General features: G+C 54.9%; 2 protein-coding genes and 1 long non-coding RNA gene across 8 annotated transcripts in view; all 3 read right to left on the reverse strand.

Moving 5' to 3' along the window:
• VPS37B (VPS37B subunit of ESCRT-I) overlaps positions 1 to 6,177 on the reverse strand; it is a 28,514-nt gene extending 22,337 nt beyond the window's left edge. Inside the window, exons 1-2 of one of the 2 annotated variants that reach the window (XM_054695393.1) lie at positions 6,025 to 6,177; positions 5,063 to 5,251 (exon numbers count right to left, since the gene is read on the reverse strand). In XM_054695393.1, the coding sequence (XP_054551368.1) occupies positions 5,063 to 5,251; positions 6,025 to 6,030 (195 nt within the window). In that variant the 5' untranslated portion in view covers positions 6,031 to 6,177. Of the gene's footprint in view, positions 1 to 4,235; positions 5,252 to 6,024 lie in introns of those variants that run through there. The other variant, XM_054695394.1, reaches the window with a different exon arrangement.
• A 4,079-nt stretch (positions 6,178 to 10,256) lies between these two features.
• Positions 10,257 to 16,189, reverse strand: LOC119245039 (uncharacterized). The gene is made up of 4 exons (XR_005125179.2): positions 15,591 to 16,189; positions 15,251 to 15,351; positions 14,026 to 14,247; positions 10,257 to 10,825 (listed from the first exon to the last, which is right to left on the reverse strand). It is a non-coding gene; the product is annotated as an uncharacterized LOC119245039 (long non-coding RNA).
• Positions 16,190 to 16,562: 373 nt separating this feature from the next.
• Positions 16,563 to 24,193, reverse strand: part of ABCB9 (ATP binding cassette subfamily B member 9) — a 29,993-nt gene continuing 22,362 nt past the window's right edge. For all 5 annotated transcript variants that reach the window (XM_037511259.2, XM_037511260.2, XM_037511262.2 and 2 more), the window contains 5 exons: positions 23,869 to 24,057; positions 23,209 to 23,382; positions 21,229 to 21,388; positions 19,840 to 19,976; positions 16,563 to 17,765 (listed from right to left, as the gene is read on the reverse strand). In XM_037511259.2, coding sequence (XP_037367156.1) covers positions 17,505 to 17,765; positions 19,840 to 19,976; positions 21,229 to 21,388; positions 23,209 to 23,382; positions 23,869 to 24,057 — 921 coding nt within the window. In that variant the 3' untranslated portion in view covers positions 16,563 to 17,504. The remainder of the gene's footprint in view (positions 17,766 to 19,839; positions 19,977 to 21,228; positions 21,389 to 23,208; positions 23,383 to 23,868; positions 24,058 to 24,193) is intronic.

Genomic DNA, 24,193 nt, shown 5'->3' on the forward strand with positions numbered 1-24,193 from the left:
TGTACACATCGCCCTGTGTCCTTCTGTGAGTGTATGTGTAGGATAATTTCCTAGAAATTGAACCACCTTTTTAACCATCTTATTTTTTTAGAACGGTTTTGGCTTTACAGAAAAATTAAGAAGATGGTTCAGAAAAGTCCTGTAATTCCCTCCCCCAGTCTCCCTGCCACCTGACATTGTGGTATAGATTTGCCATAATTAATGAGCCAACTAACTCAAGTCAACACACTATTCACATTTCCGGTTTTCACCGAATGTCCCTTTGCTGTTCCCAGGTGCCGTCCAGGGCACCACATCACGCACGGTCCCCGTGTCTCGTCAGGCCCCGCTCCGCTGCCACAATCCTCCGACTCTGCATTGTGTTTGACACCCTGGATGGAGTTAAGGACTGCAGGGTTTCGCAGTTGTCCCCTACTAGAATTTGTCAGATGTTTTCCCAATATTGTGGATTTGGAGGGGAAGGCCACAGAGGTGAGATGCCATTATCAGCACAACATATCAAGAGTACAAGTTTCCCGGGGCCTCCCTGGTTAAAGACACAGCGCTATCAGGTATCGGCAGCCACTGCAGCACAAGTTCGATCCCCGGTCAGCCAGGGAGCTACCCACATGGCACAGCAGACCTCTCGTGCCTCGCCCACTGCTCCCCTCAGCAGTGTATTTCAGTCAGTCTGCCTTTTCTGTTCCCCGCTCTGTCTCTGGTGAATCCTCTCACACACACCCCACACCTCTGGCTTAACCCCCAGTGCTTGTATGCATAAATAAATAAATCTTAAAAAAAAAAAAAAAGTACAGGTTTCCCCCTCTGTCCAAAACATTCCTTTTTGGTGCGATTAGATTCCTTATTTGGGGGGCCTGGGAGCACTATTACCATTAATATAGAATTTTTTATCTTTCCCAGACCCCAAAAATAATCTATCAAATTGCACTGAGTAGGGCATTCTACTTTCGGATAGCGGGGGAAACCCGTGTCTACCACAAGCAGAAGTCATCACTGTTGATGCTGACCTTGATCACCTGCCGCGGTGCTGCTTGCTGGGTTTCCCCAACAAACATTGCTCTTTATTCCTCCTTTCCCTCCTGCCCTCCTTGGAAGGAAGTCACAGGCACACCCACACCTAAGGAGCAGGGAAATATGCTCCCCTCATTTTAATTTTTTTTAAGTTATGCAAAAACTTTAAAATCCAATTCAAACGGTAGGCAAGGAGGCAAAATAAAAACCATTGTTAACAGCTTCTTCTGCTTCCTTCCTGGAATTTTTTTGAAAGCATTTTCAGGCACCGATGTTCATAGCCACCCTCCCACGTGCTCCCCCCACTGCCTTTTTTTAGGCAAGAGGGATGATATTCAACTTGGACGCAATCTGTCATTTTGAAGTCCTCAGCGGAGCTAAAGCAATGTGACTCCTAAACATCTCACCCACAGACAGTTCCCGAAGCACTTGAAACTCACCCAACCAACATTACCGAAGTGTACATTTCCTCCATCGATACTGAGAACTCTGGGGTTTGCTTTTGGTTTTCTTTTTTCCTTTTAATTCCATGAAGTGTTGGTTTTTTGGGTTTTTTTTTTTTTTTTTTTTTTTTTTTTTAGTAAAGACTCTTCTCAGCAGAAGGTGTTGATTCAGGCACTAAATCTGGAACATTCTAATCACTGAAATTTTGCAAGTCTTGTCTTTGGCAGAAAACGTGTGAAGATTCGTTTATTTCACCAGCACCTTGCAGTTTTGAGGTGGTCCTGCACACGCTAACCCTTACGTCATCTCCCATCTCAGTCTCCCCCTGCCAACCTCACGTGCCTAGCTACCGTCTCCCCAAGACCACCGGATTCACCCCCTTCCTTCCAGAGGGCTACCTTATCTGATCCACCCCAAATCTCCTCCCTCCCCCCAAGTCACTCAGTGTATTTCTGTAATTCCTGTAATGTTTGCCTGCACAGGCAACACGTGGCTCCATCCGAGCTCATTCCTTACCAGCTCAAACAACACATGTGTATTCTCTCACTGGGGCGGCAGCAGGAGTCTGAAGTCAAAGTCCTAAGATAAAGGTGTTGGCTGAACTGGTTCCCTCTGGAGCCTGGGCAGGGAGAGCCCCACAGCCAGCCTTTCTCGCAGCTTCCAGGGGCGACCGAACTCCTGGGCTGATGGCCTTTGTTTCCCCCGCGCCCGATCCACCTGGGGGCTGGCTCCTGTTATCCCAGGCCCTCTCCGTCCTGGAAGCACCTGCCTTGCTCTTGCGCGGACCCTGGCAATGACCTTGGCCACCTGGCTCTCCCCTCCTTCATTGCCTCTGCAGACCACCTTTTGCCACCTGAAACAGAGTGGACAGGCACTGAGCGCCGGAAGGCAGCCACACTTGGGGATTACCTTCAGCCTGCAGCCCATCCGCCTTTCCAAACACTCAGTCAGAACAAAGAAACTAAGAGCTTCTTTGGCGGCCCAAGGCTGTTCTCATCCTTTGTCCCAGGAGAGACACTGCACTTCCCTGGGGGGTGTTTTTCCAGATCATTTTTGTTCCTTAACACATGCGCATATGAATACACAGCACATTTAATTAGGGTGGTGTTGTGCTTTGTTTGTTTGGTTTTTTTTTTTTTTTTTTTTTTGGTTAAAAAACAAGTGGCATTTCATTATGTAACAGGCTCCTCGGAGCTCCCCGCTCCGAAGGCAGAGGGCACAAGAGCGTGGGCCGTGCGTGGTAAAATCCTCACAACACGAAATTGACCGTGTTAACCGTTTTTAAATCTCCGGTTCCGTGGCGCCAAGCCTTCACCACCCCCCCCCCCCCCCCCCCCCCCCCCCCCCCGCCGCATCTCCAGAACATTTTCATCATCATGAACTGAAGCCCCAACCCCCACCCCAGCCCCAGGCAATCTCCATCCTGGCTCTGCCTCTGAGCCTGCCTGTTCTCCATGGTTCCTGACGTGGGATCACACTGTTCCTGCTTCCGGGTCTGACTTCTTCACTCAGTGCGATTTTGTCCAGCTTTGCCCACGTGGCAGCGTGGCCCAGCACTGCCCCTGGCAGCCCAGCTCTGCCCCCCTCTCCTCCCCCCAAGCCGTGTGCACCCTCTCTCATAAGCCACTGTAGGGTAAGGAAAAATGTCAGGCTTTTCTGCCCTCCCGCCATCAGGATAGATGAGGGAACCCTGTGATCCTGAATGCGTGCCTGATGGCGGGCACCTGAAGTGGGTCACCTGGGCTAAGACTGGGCTTTTAAGGGCGGCGTCACAGGGACGCCAGTAGAAGCCATGAGAAGCCGAGAGAGAAGCAAGAGAAGAAGCAGCCGGGAGAAGGCCTGAGAGCCCAGAGTGAAGACCTGCTGGGGGCTGGGAGGCCTGCCAGCCTCCCGGCTCCCCAGCACCCCTGCCTGCCGTGTACCTGGTAACCCCAATAAAAGACCTGCTAAAGCCACTGAGGACTCTGACTCCTCCTTTACCCGGTCTGCATGGGATCAGAAAACCCGCGCTGTGTCCATCCAGGCCCTTACAGCCACCCAAAGCCTTCTCCACTGGGTCTGCTCTGCCCTGCCAGCCAGGGGCGCCCTCCTGGGTGCACGGTGGGCCTCCCCAAGCAGGGCGGGGACCTGATGCGTGGCGCTGCCTGATGCGTGCAGGACCAGGGAGAAGCAGCCTGGGGGCGGGGGGGGCGGGTCACCAGAGAGCCTGGGACCTGGCCATGGGGAGCTGAGCGAGTTACTTTGCTTCCTGCACCTCAGTTTTCTCCTCTGGAAAATGGGAGCATTCCTGTCTCGGCCCCTTCCCCACAAATGTATAATTATTTCCAGATGGGCGCAGATGGCAGCCTGGCCCCAGGGGGCCCTGCTCTCTGGTGGCGGCTCAACAGAGCCGGGGAAAATGAGGCAAATCCTATTTTGTTTTTCCACATTTGATCGACTTGCATTCATTTACCTGACTCTGTAATTTGGGGAGCGCAACTTCACCCCTTCAGATGTGCCTGTGCCTCACTCACCCTCCACTGAGCTCCGCGGCCAGTGCCCACCCCCACCCCTCTGGTTTGCCAGTTTGCCAGTGTGTTTTCTCTGGTAACTTTAATTCCACAAAGAAGTGGAAACCACCCTCTGTCTATCACTTTCTGGTTTATTGCACGAGCACCATCACCTCCAGATCCAGCCATTTCATCCCAAGAGGCCCCATTCCATGTCTTCTCAACAGCGGGTGCCCCCCCCCGACCCCCCCCACCCCCGCCAGGACTCACAGCTCCTGCACCCTGTCTCACCGCGCTGAGGCTGTTGGGAGTGCTGCTGGGAAACAGGCGTGTGTCCTCGCTTCGGTCGGTGCCTCATCTTCTTCCGGTGACTCTCGCGGGGCGATCGCTGGGTCACGTGGCATTTACGTTTTTTGTTGAGGAGCTGCCACACTGTTTCCACGCATTGCATCATCACATTCTCCCCAAGCCGGGGGGGACTTTTTTTTATCCTCCACACCCTCTCTGACTTTGGTTTCCAGTCTTCTAATACAGGCCACTCTGGCAGGGATGAGGTGACAAAAGCCCTAAATAGAACTTCTGGAAAGCAGACATTCAGATGGCCCCACGCTACGTGAGAAAAGTTCCCCATCACTTATCAGGGAAACGCCAGCCTCTCTAGACCTCTCCCCTCCTCTTCAGCCAGGAAAGACACGCAGGTTGCTTTTCTGGGTTTGCAACGTTTCCCTTTGTTCCAGGTGAGGACTGCGAAGCAGGTTTAGCTCTTCCTCTGCCCCGAGGGGAAAGTTCTGGAGCTGAGCTGAGCCCAGGCAGCTCAGCAGCTGGGCCGCATTCCTCTCCTCTGTTTTAGACCACACTGATAACCAGAGAGGCAGCGCGCTAGACAACAAAGGCTGAGCAGCGGCCAAGGCCGCCAAGCCCGCCTGGCACGGGGGTGCAGCAGGCTGGCCGAGATTCACCGTGATGGGCCCCCACCGGTGCCAAGCCTGGGCAAGGCCGAGGGGCTCTCCCACCCCCTCCGACCCTGCAGGGGGACACCTCCATCAACAAATATTTGGCCTCTTTAGATGTGCAGGTTGATATCTTTTCATCAGTCCTGGATGGTTCCCAGCCATTACCTCAAAGTGGTTCTTCCACTCCATTCTCTCTGGCCTTAAATGCGCGTCTAACAGAGCTTCCCAGGAGCCCTTCTGATTCTCAGCTTCTCCCCGAGGTGCTTTCTGTCTTTTGGGGCTCTCCGTGCTGCGTTCTGGATCCTTTCTTCTGACAGCTCCCCGATCCTTCTGCTGTGTCCGATCATCTGCCAACTGTGACAAGTGAATTTATTACCATTTTTAAAAAAAATTTTCAGAAGTTCTGTTTTGCGCCTTATCCAATCAGCTCTTGTTTTCTGCAGCCTTCGGTCTCTTGTAAACATATCTAAGCGTGGGGGTGATTTCTCTGAGCAGGATAAGCTTAGAACCCACGTGGGCAGAGGCGATGCCTGAGGTTACAACTGCCGCTGGCTTCTGCGGGTCCACTCCCTGGCCAGGGTGGCTTCAACTGCCTGCAGGTGTTGTCCTTGGACAACAACTTGCAGAGATTCCCAGAGGCCTGGTGTGGATGAGCCCTCCTGGGTAGAGAAGTGTTGCTCAAACGCTTAGCAGTCTGGCTGGGGAGAAGGGCCTGACTCGCAGCTCCCACCACTTTCTGCGGTGGAAATGTTATAGGACAGGGAGAGGGGCAGCCCAAACCCCGCAACCCTGCCTATTCTAAATGGGTTCTGCCATCCGCCGCATCAACACAAAACATAGGAGACTTTAATGGGAAGGAACTTTAATACAACTAGGAAACAATACAGGTAAGGCAAAGAGTCTAGTTTCTAAATGAAGCACCCAAAGTTACCCGTCCCCTCGTGGGTAAAACTCCATCCATATGGGATTGGCCCAGAACAAGGCCCCAAAGCCTGCCACAAGTCTAAAGCATCTTCCAGTGGGGACCCACAGCAAAGGGTCACAAACAACCGGACAAGCCCGGAAGGAAAAGAGCAAAATCAACATCAAGATAAAAGCTGCCATGGTCACCTCCCCACAGGTCTCACCCACATCTGTGTCACCCAGTCCACGACCAAAAGACAAGCGCAGCTTCTTCACGTGTCTCTAGGCTCCATGCGCCTCCTCCAGGTCTCCTGGCTCCATCCTGCTTCCTTCCTCAGTCTCTTCTGCAGCTTCTCCTCTTCCTGCTCAGCTCCACCCTCCCTTGGGTGGGGCAGGGAACCTCCCCCTTTCCTGGGGACCACCCTGTTACAGAAACGCTCCTGGCAGGTTGGCCTCGAGCGGCCAGCGTGAGGCAGGATGACAGGGGTGGAAGACGGGAGCCGAAGCAACCCCCATGAGTCCATCCCGGCCCTCCAGCCATCACCCACTTGTTCAGGTTTGGCCTGGCTGCCCTCTCTCCAAGGCACACGTAGGTTGAACATTTGGGGGGCACAGGTTTCCCCCAGGATTTGTTCTGGATCCCCCAGGGTGGGTGGTTTTTGAGCTGAGGCCTGAATGGAGAGCTGACCAAGGGGGGGCGGGGGCGGGGGTGAAGGCAGCGGGGAGAGGTTGTCTAGGCCCACGGGTGGGAACTAAGTTGGCGTGTTTAAGGAAATGACAGAGGCGAGTGACAGCAGGTGGCAGGGATGAGGCTGGGGAGGTGACTGAGGTCGAGGCAGAAGCGTGATTCACGGCTTCCAAGAGCTCGAAGACCTCCTGCTCCTTGGAGGCTTCTTTCCAAAGAGCACAGGGGGGATGGGGCAGAGTGACTTTGCAGAGAAGAAACAGACAATCACCGTCTCCACGAGTGATCGAGCCCCACGCCCGCTGCCGGGTCCTCGGGTGAGAACTGGAGATGGGCGCCACGCATGGACTTCAGCTCGTGCTGAAGCACAGCGCGGGCTCATGCGCGGCAGTGAAGGCACCCACTGCCGCAGCCGCCAATAACCAGGAAACTGGGGCGGGGAGGGAGAGTTATGGGCACTCCCTGGACTGTCTCTGCAAATTCTGCTGCAACTCTGAAGCCGTTCGAAAAAACACAGTTTTGAAGACGCCTCGCTGGCTGCCGCCTGGAGAATGGGCTGTGAGGGTGCGGCCGCCCGGGAACGGGAGACAGCGCACGAAGCTCGCTGCCGCAGCTGCAGGTGCGATGTGGGGGCTCAGGAGTGGGGGATCGGCGGGGTAAGGGAGAAGGAGAGATGGAGTCCAACTCGGCAGGTCCATCGACAGCCAGACCGGGCTCGCCGAGGGGCGGACAGGCCGCGGCGACAGGGAGGGTGTAGGGGCGGGAATGGACACCGGGCGGGTTTGCTGATCCGGAAGACCGGGTGAAGGAGGAGCCCCCAGTGGCTTTGCAGGCTTTTCTTGGGATTTACCAGGCACGCGGCAGGCAGGGGTGCTGGGGGCCAAGAGGCTGACAGGCCTCCCGGCCCCCAGCAAGTCTTCACTCTGCCTGGGCTCTCCGGTCTTTTCTGGTGCCCTGTTCTCTGCTCTCTCGTGGTGCGCTCGCGCTCGCTCTCGCTCTCTCTCACCCTCTGCTTCTGCTTGTTCTTGGCTTCCACTGGCGTCCCCGTGACGCCGCCCTTATAAACTCAGTCTCTCAGCCCAGGTGGACCCACTCCAGGCGCCGCCCCCAGGCATGCATTCGGGACCACAGGGTTCCCTCATCCGTCCTAATGGCGGGAGGGCAGGAAAGCCTGATCCTTTTTACCTCACCCGACAGAGGGACAGGGTGACGCAGGGTATCCGGGCTTGGGCAACAGGCGGCATCAACTCACGAGGACTTGGATGTGAGAAAAACAGGTTTGGGAGGAAATTTTGCCCGAGCTCCATTTCCGTCCCCACAGGTTTGCGATGCCTTCGGGGCTCGGGGAGAGGAGATCCAGAGAGGGCAGGGAGCTGTATGGACACCGCTAGAGGTTAGGGGCGCAGTGCCTACTAGGGGCACAGAGCACACCTACTATGTAGAGGGCGTAGACATGAAAAAGCACAGGTTCTGCTTTAAGAAGTTTCTAGTATCCTTGACAGGTTAAATAAATGAGGGAGACGAGGAGGGAGAGTGAGAAATCAGGGGAAACTGCGTGGAGTTGGCGGGGCCCAGAGGATGACGGGAGGTCTGCGTGTGAGCCCTCTTCCTGTTTGGAAAAGCCTGCCCTTGGCTGAGCTGGGGCATGTCAGTCCCGTCTTCCAGCCCAACTCGTACTTGGAAAAAACCTTCCCCTTTTTCTTGACCGATATCCAGAAAAGCCAGATAAGAGTGGGTCAGAGATCAAGGACCTCAGAGCTGGCAGCTGACCAGGCCTTTCAACTGGGCCTCCAGCAGGGCTTACATAACTGGGGTGAGTCAGTTCTTCAGGCCAGGAAGTCTGTAATTGCAGATCGATCCGGAGCCAGGGAAGGTGAAGGGCAGCCCTTGTGTGTGTCTCTGAGGCTCCTGCTGCCGCCCACGGACCCGGCTGACTGGCTGCGGGTCTCGGGGTGTTTCTCCACGGACCTGGCTCCTCCGGTTACCAAGAGCAGCAGAGCATCCTGAGGGAGGGTCCTGGGCACCCAAAAGGTGGAAATCACCATCCTCCCCTCTGGGGGTCCCGAGTGCTAGAGGCCTGGCTGCCTCGATGGGAGCTGGGGTACTGCCGCCACTCTGAGCCCTTCCAGTCCAGTCCAGCTGCTCTGTGCCCAGAGTGGGAGGCTGGACCTGCCCCGCCCCGATCAACACCCCCACACTCTCCAGTCTTTGTAGGCTGACAGCCTCCAGATGCCCACCGCTCACCCCTCCCCCTGCCACCCTCATGCTTCCGTCCTGATGTCCATTTCCTGCTTTTCCAATGACCAACCGCCGTTCTGCCTTGTGGCCTGTAGATTTGCGGCTCCTTGCCCCAGCCATCCTTATCCGCTTCCTCTCTCTTGTTTTTCAAATGCAGTGAAATGCCCGCACATGCAATCAACCCTTTTAGAGGCTGCGAGGCTATTACTGGTGAATCCAGTGTTAGGCAACCACCAGGTCTCGTGCGTTTCAAAACTCTCTCATCAGCCACCCCAAAACACCTCGCATCACGCCCACGTCCTGCGGACTGTAACCTGCTTTCTGGCTGCAGATTTGTCTGTCCTTGATATATCCTATAAGAGGAATCTCTGAATCTGTAGCTTCTTTTGTTGCCATGTCTTTTAGGTTCTTTTATGGTGTAGTGGGTGTCAGATCTTTACTCCTCTGTATGGCCGAGTCGTACTCCGTCGTGGGGACCACACTCGGCCGATGCCTCTTAGTCGATAGACACTGGGTTATTGTGACCAGAGCTGTTGTAAACACTCACAGGCAAGTTTCTGTGCTCACATCTGTTTTCCTTTCTTTGAGGCCTCAATGAAGCAGTGGAATTGCTAGTTCCTATGGCAACTCCATGTTCAACTTTTGAAGAACCACCCAACTTTAGCTCATTCTCTACCCCCACCCTCATACCCATGTCTGGCACCTCCTTTTTGCTCTGATGTCAGATCACCCCAGTTGAAACAGCATTGGTATTACCGGTGTAGTCACAGTGTTATACTCTCTTCATCATTTGGGGTTCATGATCCATCAGAACTTAGACCAACCAGGACCTCTTCTCCGTGGTGACTACAGCCTAGTACAGTGCCTGGCACACAGTAGGCACTCCCTGCCAAGTGGCTTAATCTCAGGTTGTCAAAGGTATGAGCTGCAACAAGGTGAGGCCTGGTGGCTGTCATCCCAGGTGAGGACTGGGGTATCTGGAGGTGACTCAGCGTTTACAGCATTTCCTGCTGCCCTGAAGAATAAAGACCAGTGGAGGAGAGAAAATCCAGGGGAGGGTTATTTTCTCTCTCAATTCCTACCTGCTAGTGACTCAGCTTAGGCATCTCTCCAGCAACCCCTAATGCTTGGGGCTAGAAGAGGTAACCCTTAGAGACTTGACTGCAAAGGGGAAAAGAGACAAGGGTGAAGATGAGTTTGGGAGGAGAAGAGTTTGGGTGGAGGTTTGCAGAGGCCCAGGGCAAAGGTCAAGGGCCTGGGCTTGGCTTGAGGCATTCTGCCTGGTGCCCGCCGCAGCTTGGTCATTGAGCTGTGCAACGTTTTGCTTCTCTTCCCCACAAACAACTCTTTGTGGAAAAATAGGTTTCATTTTAATTGTTGCCTCATAGGCACATTGTGAAACTTAAAGGGTGATATTGCATAAAAGTGTTAGACTGGCACGTGGTGCCTTGAAAATACTTATATTCCAGAATAGCGTTCACTGCTGGCATCTGCCCACAGTGGGGGCAGACATCTGCAGGCTGGGCACTCAGATAAAAGGAGATAATAAATGTGCTTTTAAAAAAGTGACAGAAATTATGAGCGCGCTTACTGCCTCTGTGGCACAACATAAAATGGTTAAAATGGCCAACTTCATGTTGTGTGTTTTTACAATAAAAAGAAAGCAACCTTTGAACAATTAGCCTCTTTCTGAGGCCTCTGCACCCCCCCCAAAAAAAAAGAACTTTTCTGTATTACTACTTGAAATTTTAATAACTTTCCTACCTGCGACCAGAAAGAAGTTACCTCAGCAGTAATGGCTGTTTGGGTGCTGGATTCCAGAGTCACAACTCTGTGGAATTTTCTAGAAGTTCAGGCCTCAGAAAAGGGCAGATTCCAGGGTGGAAGTTCTTAGGAAGAAAGAAGATGGAGGTGTCCTGTGGTGCCCAGGTTTAGGGGAGCTCTCTGCTGGCTGTGCTGGTTCCTTGTTGGGGTTTTCAACAACTTCTATTTTCGGTAAACAAGGCAGAGCAGCTGATTTCAATCTTCTTCCAGGAAATCTTTCGGGGTACTATCAGCACTTCTTCTGGGAGGATGGGTTTCAATTTAGTTCCTCCAGTCCTCTGGGGAAAATTTCAATGGTCAGAAATGTACATGGAATAACACACACACACACATGCACGCATGCACACACACGCACACACGCGCACACACCACACACACCCCCACAGCAGAACTGGACGTCCTTAACCTGTCCTTCTATTTGCTTTGAATGTGCTTTTATTCTTAACCAAAGAGTGTTGCCGCTCTGGCTCCAGTCACTGGAGACAAACTCCAACATGAACTGGGCACGTAGCCTCCCAGCCTATTTTTAACCTTTGCAACATATTTGTGTCCCCAAGAAATCCACCTGATAGTGTTTTGCATGTATATGCTGCAGCCTTTTGCCTGTTTTTGTTTTTGAGTTTTACCCAAATTATCATGTATTGATCCAATGTCTGCTTTTCCCTCCCACATAATATTCCACACACCCTGTACCATACTTTCAAAAAACCAAATTAAAAACAGAGAAGTTGTTTCTAGCGCTTGTAAATGCAAACCAGGTTGTTATAAACAGCCCCAGAGCACTAATTGCTTGGGAAAAGTGTTTTAAAACTGCCTAAGGATTAATGGGTCTTGAGAGCATTCTTTCTTGAAAGCCGTAAGACAGAGTAAGTTGCAGGAATACTTTAATATTCTTTTGCAAAGCTTTCGGGGTATGTGTGAGGTAGGGAGGTGAAAATATTTCTTTTACTAAGGATTGCAGTGAAAACAAGGTTTAAAAAATATTCCTCTTTCAGCAATTTTACCCCAGAGAATTGAAAACACATCCACACAAACACTACGTGGAAACCACCGTAATGACCCCCACAGATGGAGGGGAAACCAACTGTGGCCCATCCATCCACTGCAGAACTATTCTACCATAGTAAAGAACAAAGTCCTAGTACCACTCCAGTGTGAATGGGCCTTGACGACGTGACTCCACGTGGGAGAGGCAGCCCGAGAGGCCCACACTGCAGATTACTGGTTGCTAGGGGCTGGGGGAGGCCGGCCGGGGAGTCAGGGTCCTCAGTGGCTTTAGCGGGTCTTTTATTTAGATTTACCAGGCATATGGCAGGCAGGGGTGCCGGGGGGCCAGGAGGCTGGCAGGCCTCCCAGCCCCAGCAAGTCTTCACTCTATCTGGGTTCTCCGGCCTTCTCTCGGCTTCCGTTCCTTCTTGGCTTCTGCGGGCGTCCCCGTGACGCCACCCTAATAAACTCAGTCTCTCAGCCCAGGTGTACCCACTTCAGGTGCCGCCAGGTGGACCCACTCCAGGTGCCGCCATCAGGCATGCATTCGGGACCACAGGGTTCCCGCATCTATCCTAATGACGGGAGGGCAGAAAAGCCTGATACTTTCCTTACCCTACAGGTACAGACTTCCTTTTGGGATGATGAGAATGTTCTGGAACTAGACAGTGAGGATAGCTTCACGGCATTGTGAAGATGCTAAATATCACTAAATTCCATACTTTAAAATTATTTAGATGGTGAATTTTATGTCTTATTCATATTACCCTAAGTTGCTCTGCTAGGTAGAAGCCTAAGAGCAGATTTGGGGGTTGCAGCTTTTTGTTCATCTCAACTTTTTATGAAACGTGGCACACTGCTCTCCAAAGAGGCTGCCCCGGCTGTGCTCTCAGGGTGTGGATGAGAACACCCGTTTCCCCACCGCCCACGAACACTCAGCCCCCCAGTGCAAAATCATCAAGTAGGTAATTCAGAGTGAAACTCTAGGGGTCACAACCTCTGGGTGAGAGGCCCCAGGACCAATTTTGTTTGATTTGTTTGTATTTTTAAAAGTTGGAATCAGAAGTTAAAACTGGGAGCTCATAAAACACAGCGTGCCACTTCCCTTGAGAAACCGGAAGGTCCGGGCCATTACCCACGTGTCCTGTGACATCTGACCGACTGGCACAGCAGGGGCCCTGCAGGGTAAGTGAAAAATTATCAGGCTTTTCTGCCCTCCCGCCATTGGCATTAATGACGGATCCCTGCGGTCCTACACACACGCCTGATGGCGGGCACCTGGAGTGGGGTGTGGGCACACATAGGTGGGTGCACCTGGGCTGAGCCTGGGTTTATAAGGGCGTCATCACGGGGATGCCAGCAGAACAAGCAAGAGAATAAGAACCAGTAGAGAACAGAGACCAGGAGAGAACACCAGAGAGCCCAGAAAGAGTGAAGATTCGCCGGCCTCCCAGCCCCCCGGCACCCCTGTCTGCTGTGTACCTGGTAAAAACTCAATAAGAGCCTGAAAAAGCCACCGAGGACCCCAGGACTCTCTACCCATCTGCCCGGGCATCGAGATCCTGCCCTGTGCCTTGCTGGCACTACATGCCCCCTTCAGCGAGGTCCGCAGTCACTGCAGGCCCCGCCAGTCCCTGATGTCTCACAGCTGCTGCTATTTACCTGCTGCCATTTCCCCTCCTTACACCCGTGGTGCACCCACCCCTGGGATGAACAGATGGGGGCTCAAGCTTGCAGCTGAGCGCCCTCGTGCAGGCCGAAACCTGCAAAGCTGTGCCGGGCGGCCCTGCTGAAGAGGAGGCACAGATGGTTTCCCAGCTACTAGCTGAGGTGCTGCCTAAGGTGGGGGAGGTCTTAGCCAGATGGGAGCTTGAGAGGAGGAATGTGGGGACAGAGCCCTGGCGCCCCCACACAATGGATGGGGATCCTGCCCTGGGGCCCGTTCCTGCCACCCACGCAAGGACACACCCTTGCGCCTTTTCCAGTCCTGCCGCTGACGAGCACCTGGCGGTATCTTTGGGGCGGCCCCTCTGACCATGACCCCCAGTCACACCAGCAGCCGCCTCCCCCTCGCACGCTCTCCCAAGCCTGCCAAGACCAGCTCGTGGGAAGACCCATCTGTGCCTGATGCACAAATCAAGCTTCAGGGACCAGCTTGGAAGGGGGTGGGAGGTTACCTGCAACAATGCTGGGGGTGAGGGGGTGCCGAGCTGCTTGGAGACTTCTCTGAGCACCCCCCTCTGGCAAGAGGCCTTTCAGGTCTCCTGCTGCAGTTGCCACAGCCCCCAGGGCAGCGAGGTCATCGCGAGGCCAGGTGCAAAATGAAAATGTGGAGCCTCTTGTTCAAGAATCTTGGGGAGTTGCAAAACAGCAGCCACAGAGCAAAAACCAAGCATGGGACACTTATAAGCTGGGTGGTCTTGGGCAAAGCATTTAACCTCTCTGTGCCTCAGTTTCCCCATCTGTAAATGAGGATATGGTAGGTACCTACCTTGAGGGTTGTTCCCAGCATTTGCACATGCAGAGCACTGAGGTGGGGCCATAGAAAGCGCTGGGTAAGCCTCAGCTGCTATGGAAGGAGGGCGCTTCCTCCTGGGAGCTGAGGAGGGGCCGAGACTCATGTCCTGAGTGATGTGGAACAGACACAACAGAGTAGAAGCTCCAGGGCAAAAGTGGGAAGCCTTCCAGGCAAGCTCCAGCACCTGCAGAAATCCTGGGGAACATGGAAAGGGCCTGAGCTGATGACGCTGGTTGGACCTCACAGGCCAGGAGCCCCGGCCTCCCGTGGGCTTACAGAGCGAGCACCCACCCTGGGCCGTGCTGTTCAGTCAGTGAATCAGTCCCACAAGCTCCTTGCTCTCCTAGGCGACAGTTCCAGGAAGAGGCAGAGAATAAACAAGGCAGAGAAAATTTCAGGGGGTGACAAGTGTTGTGACAACAGATCGGGGCCGTGGGGGGATCTGACCTGCAGAAGGCGGAGGGGACATGTGAGCTGAGAGTGGGATGAGAAGGAACCCGCCGGGCACTCAGTGGAAGGAACAGTGATTCAGGCTGAAGGAACAACTGGTATAAAAATTCAGAGGCAAGAATGAGCTTGGTGTGCTTAAGGGCCCGGAGGAGAGGCCAGCGTGGCTGAGCAGAGGCACTGAGGGTCAGGCTTGAGGGCCAAGGGTAGGCGGGGGCCCTGCAGCCATGGGGTGCTGCATTTGATGTATTGAGACTGAGGGTTTCCAGCAGCCAATGGACAGAAAACCTGACTGACAAAGGGACAGATGAACTGCAGCCAGAGAGTCTGGCCCAAGTTTGCTTTCAGTTCCACAATCCTCTTCACCACCGGCCCAACCCAAGCCCGGTCCTCCTGGCCCGCTGAGTATTTAGTCTACCCCCAAACCAAATGGGGAGTCTTGACGTGGCTCTGAGCCAAGGCCGTGGGCCACAAGGAGGAGGGAGCAAGACAGCCAGTGTCATGTGGACCAAGGCCGTGGGTTCTCCCCCACCCCAGCCCCCAGCGGCCCTCCGGAAGCGGGGATGTGCCTTCACTGGGAGAAAGGTCTTGGCAGGTGTGACTCGGGCTCCCAGGACGTGGCCCCTGCGCTTTCGACAACAGGCTCTACGTCCAACGACAGTGTCCTTGAAAGCGGAAGACAGAGGGAGACGGAGACTCGCAGAGGAAGCACAGGCAGAAATGGGGGGTGCGGCCGTAGGCCAAGGAGCACCTGCAGCCACCAGCAGCTAGAAGAGGCGGGAAGGATCCTCCCCTGGCGCCTTCGGAAGAATGCCCTGCCGTCTCCTGAAGTCGGGTTTCTGGCCTGCTGAGCTGGGAGAGAATAAGTTTCTGTTGTTTTAAGTGACCTAGTTTGCAGCCGTTCGTTAGGGCGGCCCCAGGAAACTCACCCTCCCTCCCGCCGAGGCCCACCTCTGCAGGCAGATCCCAGAGCGCCCCAAGTCCTTGCAGCACCTCCCCTCACCGGTGAGAACATCAGGCCCAGAGCGGGGTAGATGAAGGGCCAGGTCACGTAGAGCACCCCAACTCTCCCCTGGCTGGATTTAGCTCACCTATGTGTTTTGGGCGTGTTTCGCAGCATTGAAAATTGTTGAGTTTATGCTACGGCTGGTGCAAGCACCGCAAAAGTTCAGGTAACATGTGCCCCACCATCTTTAGTTCCTGTCTTTTGTGGGTTCAGCTTGTGGGGTCTTGGCTGCGGGACGCATGGTCAGCCAATTCGCCTCTCAGAGATTTGGCTCCGTCAGCTCCAGTCTGGGAGAAGCGGTCGTCGTGAGGATTCCGCGGAGAGGCACAGAGTGTTGGTGCCTCAGAGCTTCCACCCCACCCAGCCTGGGCACAATCTTGCCATGGGAACCTGCTCGAAGGCTCATATCCGGGACAGGAGGTCCTAGAGACATAAGACACTCACGGCAGGGCCAGCGGGGAAGGCAGCTGACCAGAGTCTGGGTCTTGGGTCTTGGTAGAAGGAAAATGGCTTGTGGCTGACATTGAGCTAGAATACGCAGCATGACTGTGCCGAAGGTGGAATATGAAAATACTTCCCTGCATCTGCAAGTAGCCAGGGCCCCAGCCCCCCTAGGGGGACTTTAGACTTCCACACAGTCCAGCAAGTAAGAAAAACCACTCCTGAGGCCCTCCCAAGGCCAGTGCTCCGCCTATCCTCTGCTCGAGCTGCTCCGCGGGGTATTATTTCTAGCCCTGCAGGCTGGGGGGCCTGGGGTGGCAGGCCCCTGATGGACAAGAACAGGTGGCATTTGCTGGGTCTCAGCTTTCCTGGAGGAGCAGAAGCCCCAGGGATTTCAAGGAGACCGGTCTCTATTTCCCTGTTCAAGCCTCATGGAGACAGACAGGAAGGCCTGGTGATCCTGGGGACATGAAGAACACAACTGGGGGGCTCCTAGACACCAGGGGGATGCCCTAGACCACCCAAAGTCTCTGCACAGTGACACCAGACAGGGCCAGGGGAGAGCGGAGCTTGCTAGAAAAACCTAATCAGGCCACGGGGTGGCCAGTCCAGGAAGAGGTCAGAGGTCAGGGGTCAGAGGTAGTACACTTTATTGATGGGGTTCTGCCAACATCTCATACTCCCCGCGAAGTCAGACCAGGGGATTTGCCTCCATCCCATCCACCTGACAGGGAAGAGAATGCGTCTCCCAAATGTGGGACAGCAGAGCGGCAGGGGTGGGTACAGGGTCAGGGTGCCAGCCAGGGGAGGGGAGCGGGGATGAGGCAGGACCAGGGGCCTAGAGCTGGGCATTGGATGAGGGGCACCCCGAGGCTTTGCCAGGCCTGGCCAGTCCCCCACACTCCCAGTTAAGGTCCGTAGTGGTTCACAGTGAGACTAGCTTAGATTTGCAGGGCAGCAGACGATGGGCAGACAGACGCCTTCCACTGTCCCCGCAGCCCCTGGGATGACTCACGTTGCTGGGACCAGGGAGACAGGAAACCCCCAGCCTGTGCCTCCTCTGGGTCAGAGAGAGTCCCTTCTTTGGGGGTGAGCAAAGCACAGAGGCGGTTATCTCTCCCCCAACATCCCCCAGGCCTTTAGGAAGGGGCATTCATTCCTGGTATGGAAGCGTCTAGAACGTCTCCTTGACCTTGCCCACCATTACTCCCAATTAGAAAAATGTTTTTGAAATCTAGGAGCACACTGGGGCCCATCAAACCAAGCAGTTAAAAACTCGGTAAGGTCTTGGTTTAAAAAGGTACCTTTGCTTAAAAAGCCTCGGAGACCGGAGGGACCCCCGTGCCCCGGCTGCCCTGACTGGAGGGGGTAGCCCAGGGTGGGGACCGGGGAGCAGGGCAGGAACCAGGGCAAGATGCAGGAAGCAGTGACGTGGGGGACATGGCAGGTCGCCCTCCAGCGCCTTGGCCTGGGCCGGAGGGCAGCGGGAGTGGGGAGGGCGGTCCCCAGGGACACCTCTGTCCGGTGGGGGCTCCGCCCCAGGGGAGCAGGGGCAGGGTCAGGCCCTGTGACCGTCGTTGCTGGAGGGCTCCTTGTGGCAGGCTGTGTAGTCCGAGGTGGGCTCGAGCCCCAGCATCTGCCGCTGCACCAGCTTGGCGTAGAGGCCGCCCTGGGCGAGCAGTTGCTGGTGGGTGCCCTGCTGCACCACACGGCCCTTGTCCAGCACCACGATGAGGTGCGCCCGCTCCACCGTGCTCAGGCGGTGCGCGATGATGAGCACCGTGTGCCGCTGCAGGTTGCCGTGGATGGCCTGCTGGATCTGGGGAGAGAGGGGCCGGTCACGACGCCTGGGCCGCCGGCAGCCCACCTGGCGATGCTTAACCTGGCGAGACTCAGAGCCGCGCTTGCAAGGCCAGACCTTGGCAGGCACAGGGCCTGCTCGCGGGTTGTGCTGGGGCACTAGGGAAGTGCGCTCAAGGGGGCAGGTGGGCCCTGACCTGGCGGTCTTCTGGACTTCCTGCTCGCCCCTCTGGCCCCCGCCTGGAGGAGGGGGCTCATCAGCAAAGCCAGGCGTCGCTCTCAAGTCCTCATCTTTCCCTTCTGATTCGAATCCAATCCATCAGCAACTCCTGTGGGTCCTGTCTCCCCACTTTGCTCGCTCTGTTCCTGTCTTTCCCCTCGATGACGACCACCATTACTTCTCACCCCATGGCCAGCAGCTCTCCTGCTGCTTCCCTGACCCCCCATCTGTTTTTAAAATGGTGCATCAGTCCTTGCTAAGCCCTCTGTACCTCCAGGCACCTCATCCTACCTGGGGTCAAATGCAAACCCCGGGGGCATTTTAGGGCTGAGGAGTGATCCTATCTGCAGCTGCAGGCACAGGAGGCTCAACTTCTGCCAAAGTCCACAGAGTATACAACAGGGAGAGTGGACAGTCGCTGACCCCTCTCGTGAAACAGGGGCTTCGGCTGGTCCATCAGCTATGACGCGTGCTACTCAAGGTGCTGATGGTGGGGGCTGGGGGAAGCGCGTGGAGGGGACGCTGTGCTTGCTGCTCAGTTTTCTTTAAACCTAAAGTTGCTCTAAAAAAAATAAAACCTATGAAGAAAAACAATCCTAGGGCCTGAGGAGTCTGTCTTCCTCCGACTGCATCAACTTCCACCCGCCAGCCACTCTGGCCTTGGACTTGGCTGCAGACTTGCTCAGAACCTCTGTACCCACTGCACCCTCTTCCTCGGACACCCTCACCCCAGAACGCCCCGCAGCTGGCGCGTCCTTGTGGGCCTCAGCTCACATAGCAGCTGAAGGCCCTGTTTCAGTGGCGAGCGCTGCAGTAGTCGGGCAGCTGTGACTGTCCCAACCCTGCACTCGGGGCTTCCAGAAGCATCAGGCCTCGTCCTGAGAATGACCGGGCACCCTAACATGCATAGCACTGTCAGGAGAATGGGCCGTGCCCCCACACCTGACAGGGGCCCGGACTCCCTCTCTCGGAGCTGTCGCTGAGAAGGACTGACCTCCACAGCCCTCGCCTTGTGAGACCTGCACGTGGCTTGCCCACAGCTCAGGGGGGTCTTTCTCAAGGACTGGAAAGCCGTTCCCTAGAAACATGACCGCCAGGAAGCACAAGGCCTCTGCCCTGTCTCTCTGGGGGGGCTAGACACCCCACTTCAGTTCTTGCCAGCAGACACAGCTGGACTAGCTGCACTCATATCTGCCAACCCAGCAGAAGATCACCTCCTTGGGCCCCTGGTTTGCCTGGAAAATGCTGGGTTCCTCTACACAAACCCCAAACCAGCACACAGGGCGGCCTTCCCCGTAAGTAGTGATGGGGCAGAATCTGTTTTCCCAGCTTTATCCAATGCCTAGCTGTGTTTCCCTGACAATGGTGGCCCCCGTCTCGGTCTCTCTGCACCCGCGTCTGTAGCAGGCCACAGGCAGAACTCACACTGGTCTCCTTGTTGAGGAGCTGTCTTCCCCTCTGGAAAGGAGCCGCTGGGAGGAGGGGTCTTGGCTGTCTGCCAGCCCTCACTGCATCCCTCCCCTCGCCTGGGAAGCAGCCTGGAGCCCAGGAGAGCTCAGTACATTCCTGGGTGACAAAAGGCTGGATCCAGGGAGACAGAGCCGCACTCAGCCACACACATGCAGGGCCCATTTCACAGTGAAAAGCAGACTCAGAAGGGAACAGATTTGCTCAAGCCTTGATCTGCGGAGCGGAGCTTCTGACCCAGGCCTCCCACCCCACAGCATTCCAGCTCTGCCGAGAGGCCAGGACCTCTGTGTCCAGGAGGCTGCTGCCCGGGAAACCCCCTGGGCTCCAGCCCTCCCCAGCTCCAGCCTGCTGGGTGGAGGGGGGTGCTGGCCACCTGCAGCTTCACCCCGGCCCTGCCACTCACCAGGTATTCGCTCTCTGCATCCAGCGCGCTGGTGGCTTCATCCAGGATGAGGACAGGTGGGTTCCGCACCAGAGCCCGCGCCATGGCCACCCGCTGCTTCTGGCCGCCCGACAGCTGAGCGCCCTTCTCCCCCGTCTCTGCAAGGTGGATGTGCAGGGGACGTGATGGAGGGGAGGCCGGGGCAATCCCAGAGAAGGGCCTGACACCCCCTTCTTCTGCCTTGCCCCCCAGTGTTTGAGAGCTGTGCTCCAGAGGAACAGCTGTGGTTAGAGGGCCCAGGCTGGCTGGGGCTAAGAGTGGAAAACTCCAGAAAGGAAGTTCTCCCGCCCTGTGCACATGGGGCATGCAAATCACAACTACAGGTACTTGGTGCCAAGATGCCAATCTCCACCCATTAGTTTGGCAAAGATCCAGCCTGGCGTGGTGAGGGTTGCCCTCTCCCCTCTCCCCGGGACAGTGCAGGGGTGCAATCCCCCAACTTGCACGTGCACACGCTGTGCTGGCAAGCCCACTGTTCTGAATCTCCTACAGATCCACCCTTCAGCCCAGTGACACCGGCACTTGCTGTGTGACTCTCAGTGCCGCTATTGCAAAAAAAAAAAAACAACAAAGACCAACTGAAATGTCCATCAATCAGAAACTGAGTAAAGAAGTTCCTTCAGGGCCTCCCTGGTGGCACAAAGGGATAAGACACAACCTCTGAAGCAATCCGCAGCCTCTGCAGCACAAGTTCAATCCCCGGCCAGCCAGGGAGCAACCCACGTGGCGCAGCAGACCTCTCCTGTCTCCCCCACTGCTCCCCTCAGCAGTGTACTTCAGTCAATCTGCCTGTTCTGTTCCCCACTCTGTCTAGTGAATCCTCTCACCCCCTCACAGCTCTGGCCTGTACCCCAGCTCTTGTATGCATAAAGAAATAAATCTTTAAAAAAAAAAGTTCTTTCAGAGTCACTAAGATACTGTGTTAATTTTTTTTAAAAGTTGGGTGCAGATTGTAAGTTGCTGTTTCTCATTTGTAAGAAGGCAGAGGGAATAAAAATATACATTCCTATTTGCATAAGGAAACTCCAAAAGGACATGGGAGAAACTAAAGAATGAAGCTTTGTTGAGGGCAGGAGGAAACAGGTTGGACACCTCTGGCCTGTACCCCAGTTCTTGTATGCATAAATAAATCTTAAAAAATAAAAAAAAAAAAGTAATGCTTTGGAACTCAGCAGAGGTGGTGGTTGTGCCAGGTACTAAGTGCTACTGAACTGATAATGTTTATGTTACAAGATTTTCACCTGAAATAATAAAAAAAGGCTAACAGAAGGCAATGTGTCACTCAGAGGGTCACATCCCTGAGGGTGTATATTCAGGCTTGGTGGAGGTGATGCTCCCAGTAATGCGTACCTGTATTGTAGCCGTCCTGGAGCTCCATGATGAAGCCATGGGCGTTGGCCTTCTGTGCAGCCTCCACCACCATCTCAAAGGGCACAGTAGGCAGGCCGTAGGAAATGTTGTCTGTAATGGAGCGGGCAAACAGCACCGGCTCCTGGCTCACCAGGGAGATCTGAGAGGAGGGAGAGCGGGGCATGGGAAGCCAGCTGCCACCAGCAGCCCTGCCAGCCCCAGGTTTGGCTGACGCCAGGGGTCTCAGGTCTGAAATCTGACCTGGGCCTGCGCCCAGCTGCTGCATTCAGCGGCCTCTTTACTGAAGGTGGAGTCTACTTTCCCCACACGCCCTCAGCTTCCCCGAAACCAGCAAAGGGGGGCCCCTAACCTCATTGTGTGGGCTAACTTCCCTGACCTCTGGGACAGCGCGCTTTATCACTATCATTTATGGCCCAGGCTTAGAAATCTGGTCTAGAAAAATCATAGCATGGAGGATATCAATGCAACTGCAAACAGAAGGAAAGAAAGGAATGAGAGAGGGCGGGAGGAAGAAAGACACCTGCTCCGTAGTCCATAAACTGGGGGTTGGTGAATCACGCTACATCCAGAAAAATCAAATTGCAACATGCACACACATGCAAACAGAGGGAGAAGTGGGGAAAGGGATCTACTAAACCCCTAACACTGGTCACCCCCTGGGGTGGAATTCAAAAGGAGAGGTGCAGGGGAACTCCGTGTCTCACACAGTATTCTGAGTTGTGGGAAATGGGTTTCACGGCTGTGTTTTATTGTCCATGGTTTTGAAAATTCATCTTTGAGGTGACATTGGTTAACATCATATAGAAATTAAAATTTTAAATTTAAAAAGGGGGTACATTGGGCCTCCCTGGTGGCGCAAGGGGTTCAGTCTCAGCACTATGAAGCAATCCACAGCCACTGCAGCACGAGTTCAATCCCAGGCCAGGGAGCTGACCCACAGGGCGCAGCAGACCTCTCCTGTCTCCCCGCTGCTCCCCGCAGCAGTGGATTTCAGTGGATCTGCCTGTTCTGCTCCCCACTCTGTCTCTGGTGAATCCTCTCACCCCTGGCCCCGTACCTCTGGCCTGTACCCCAGTTCTTGTATGCATAAATAAATAAATCTTAAAAAAAAATAAAAAGGGGGTATTGATAAGAGGAAATCCATATGGCCCATAGGTGCATGAGGAGGGATGTGATCTCCTGGTCAACAGGGAACTGCAGAAGCCCGTGATGATCGCCCTCGGCATACTCACCCATTGGCAAAAAATTTAGGACTGACAATATTGACTATCGGAATATTTAGCCTGGTATTCCCATTCCTGGGCTCACTTCTCAGCCTCTACCCCTGGTTATACCCACACAGGGGAAGATTTCACCCTCCGTGGCCTCCACCACCATCTAGATCTTGGCAGGCAGTTCAGGAGTCTCTGTACCAACCCGCAGACAAAACTGCCCAGCACAGCATGGGCAATAGTCAGTAGCCCTCAAGCGTCCACACGGCAGGGATGCCTAACGAGGCTGACCTGCTTGCACAAGGTCCCAACAACCAGCCAACTGCAGCTACAGCGCCCACCTGGCTGACTCACAAGTAACGCTCAGTGAAGGAGCAGGACACACATGCGTACACCCTGTGTGCGTCCACACAGGGGAAGCTCAAAGCCAGCCGGGAGCAGCTGTGCAGGCCAGGGAGGCACAGAGAGATGGTAAGACTAGAGAGAAGCCAGGAGACGACAGGGATAAAAGCCAGGTGAGATGCTGCATCTGGGGTGGGGGTGAGGGGACATGTGACAGGGGAGCGTCTGGAGGGCCGGAATGTTCTATTTCCCAACCTGGCCGGTGTTACACCAGCCATGAATTTTTTTTTTTTTCAGCCATGAATCTTTAAACCCTACATTTCCCTTTAGCCCTCTTCTCTGCATCTGTGTTACAGCTTGTGAGAAAGTTAGACCCAGAAGGGGAGGGGCAAGGCCGCTCACATACCACGCGGTGCAAGTACTTGTGGTCATAGGCGCTGATGGGCTTCCCGTCCAGCAGCACGCGGCCCCCCTCCAGGGGGTAGAAGTTCTCCAGGATGTTGACGCAAGAGCTCTTGCCACTGCCTGAGGGCCCCACGAGTGCAGTCACCTTTCCTGGGGACAGGCTGAAGGAGACATTCTGCAAGGGACAGGAAGACATGTGTGGGGCCGCTGGCTCAGCTGCTCTGGTCTCAGAACAGGTGGGCACTTTCCCCAGCTTATGCCTTGCTCCTCTGCCATGGTGGGGTGTTGCAGGGTCCCTGGAATGCTCTCCTTTCCAGGATTTGGCACATCTTTGTATCCACTTCCTCTGCCTGGAATGCCCTTTTTGCAAGAAACACCTGGTTGGCTCCTGCTCCTTGTTGAGGTCTCTGTTCAAATGTCACCTCCTCCAAGAAGCCCTCCTAACTGTTAACACCATCCTGATAGACTACCCTGATTTACAGACAACCTTCTACTTGTTATCTGGAATCCTTCTGTTAATGATGTGGCTTTCCCCGCCAGAACCCAAACTCCACCAGGGCAGGGACTCTGCCTTACATTTTCTGACTGCACTGCCCAGGGCTGGCCTGTAGAAGAGGCACAAGATGGGGCGAGGAAGAAGATGAGTCCAGCCCCCTCTTACCTGCAGGACTTGGGTGTGGGGCCGAGTGCGGTAGGTGAAGGTCACATTCTCAAAGTCCACCCGGCCCTCCAGGTTGTCGGGAGCCAAGTTCCCATCATGCACCATGGTTGGCTGCCGGTCAATGAACTCGAACACCTTCTCGGCAGCCCCCACTCCTTGCATCAGGCCGCTGTAGACAGAGCCCACGGACTGCAGGGGGGAGAGACAGCCTCCTGTCCTATAGGCATCTCACTGCTGGGGTCCCCTGTGTCGCTAGAGAGATGAGGGAATACGGAGAGCAAGGACACAGTGGGGTTTCTGGGGGTTTAGGGGGTGGGTCCACCTG

This window comes from Talpa occidentalis, unplaced genomic scaffold, assembly GCF_014898055.3.
Source record: "Talpa occidentalis isolate TD23 unplaced genomic scaffold, MPIMG_talOcc4v2.1 talOcc4.14, whole genome shotgun sequence".
Classification (NCBI taxonomy): domain Eukaryota; kingdom Metazoa; phylum Chordata; class Mammalia; order Eulipotyphla; family Talpidae; genus Talpa; species Talpa occidentalis.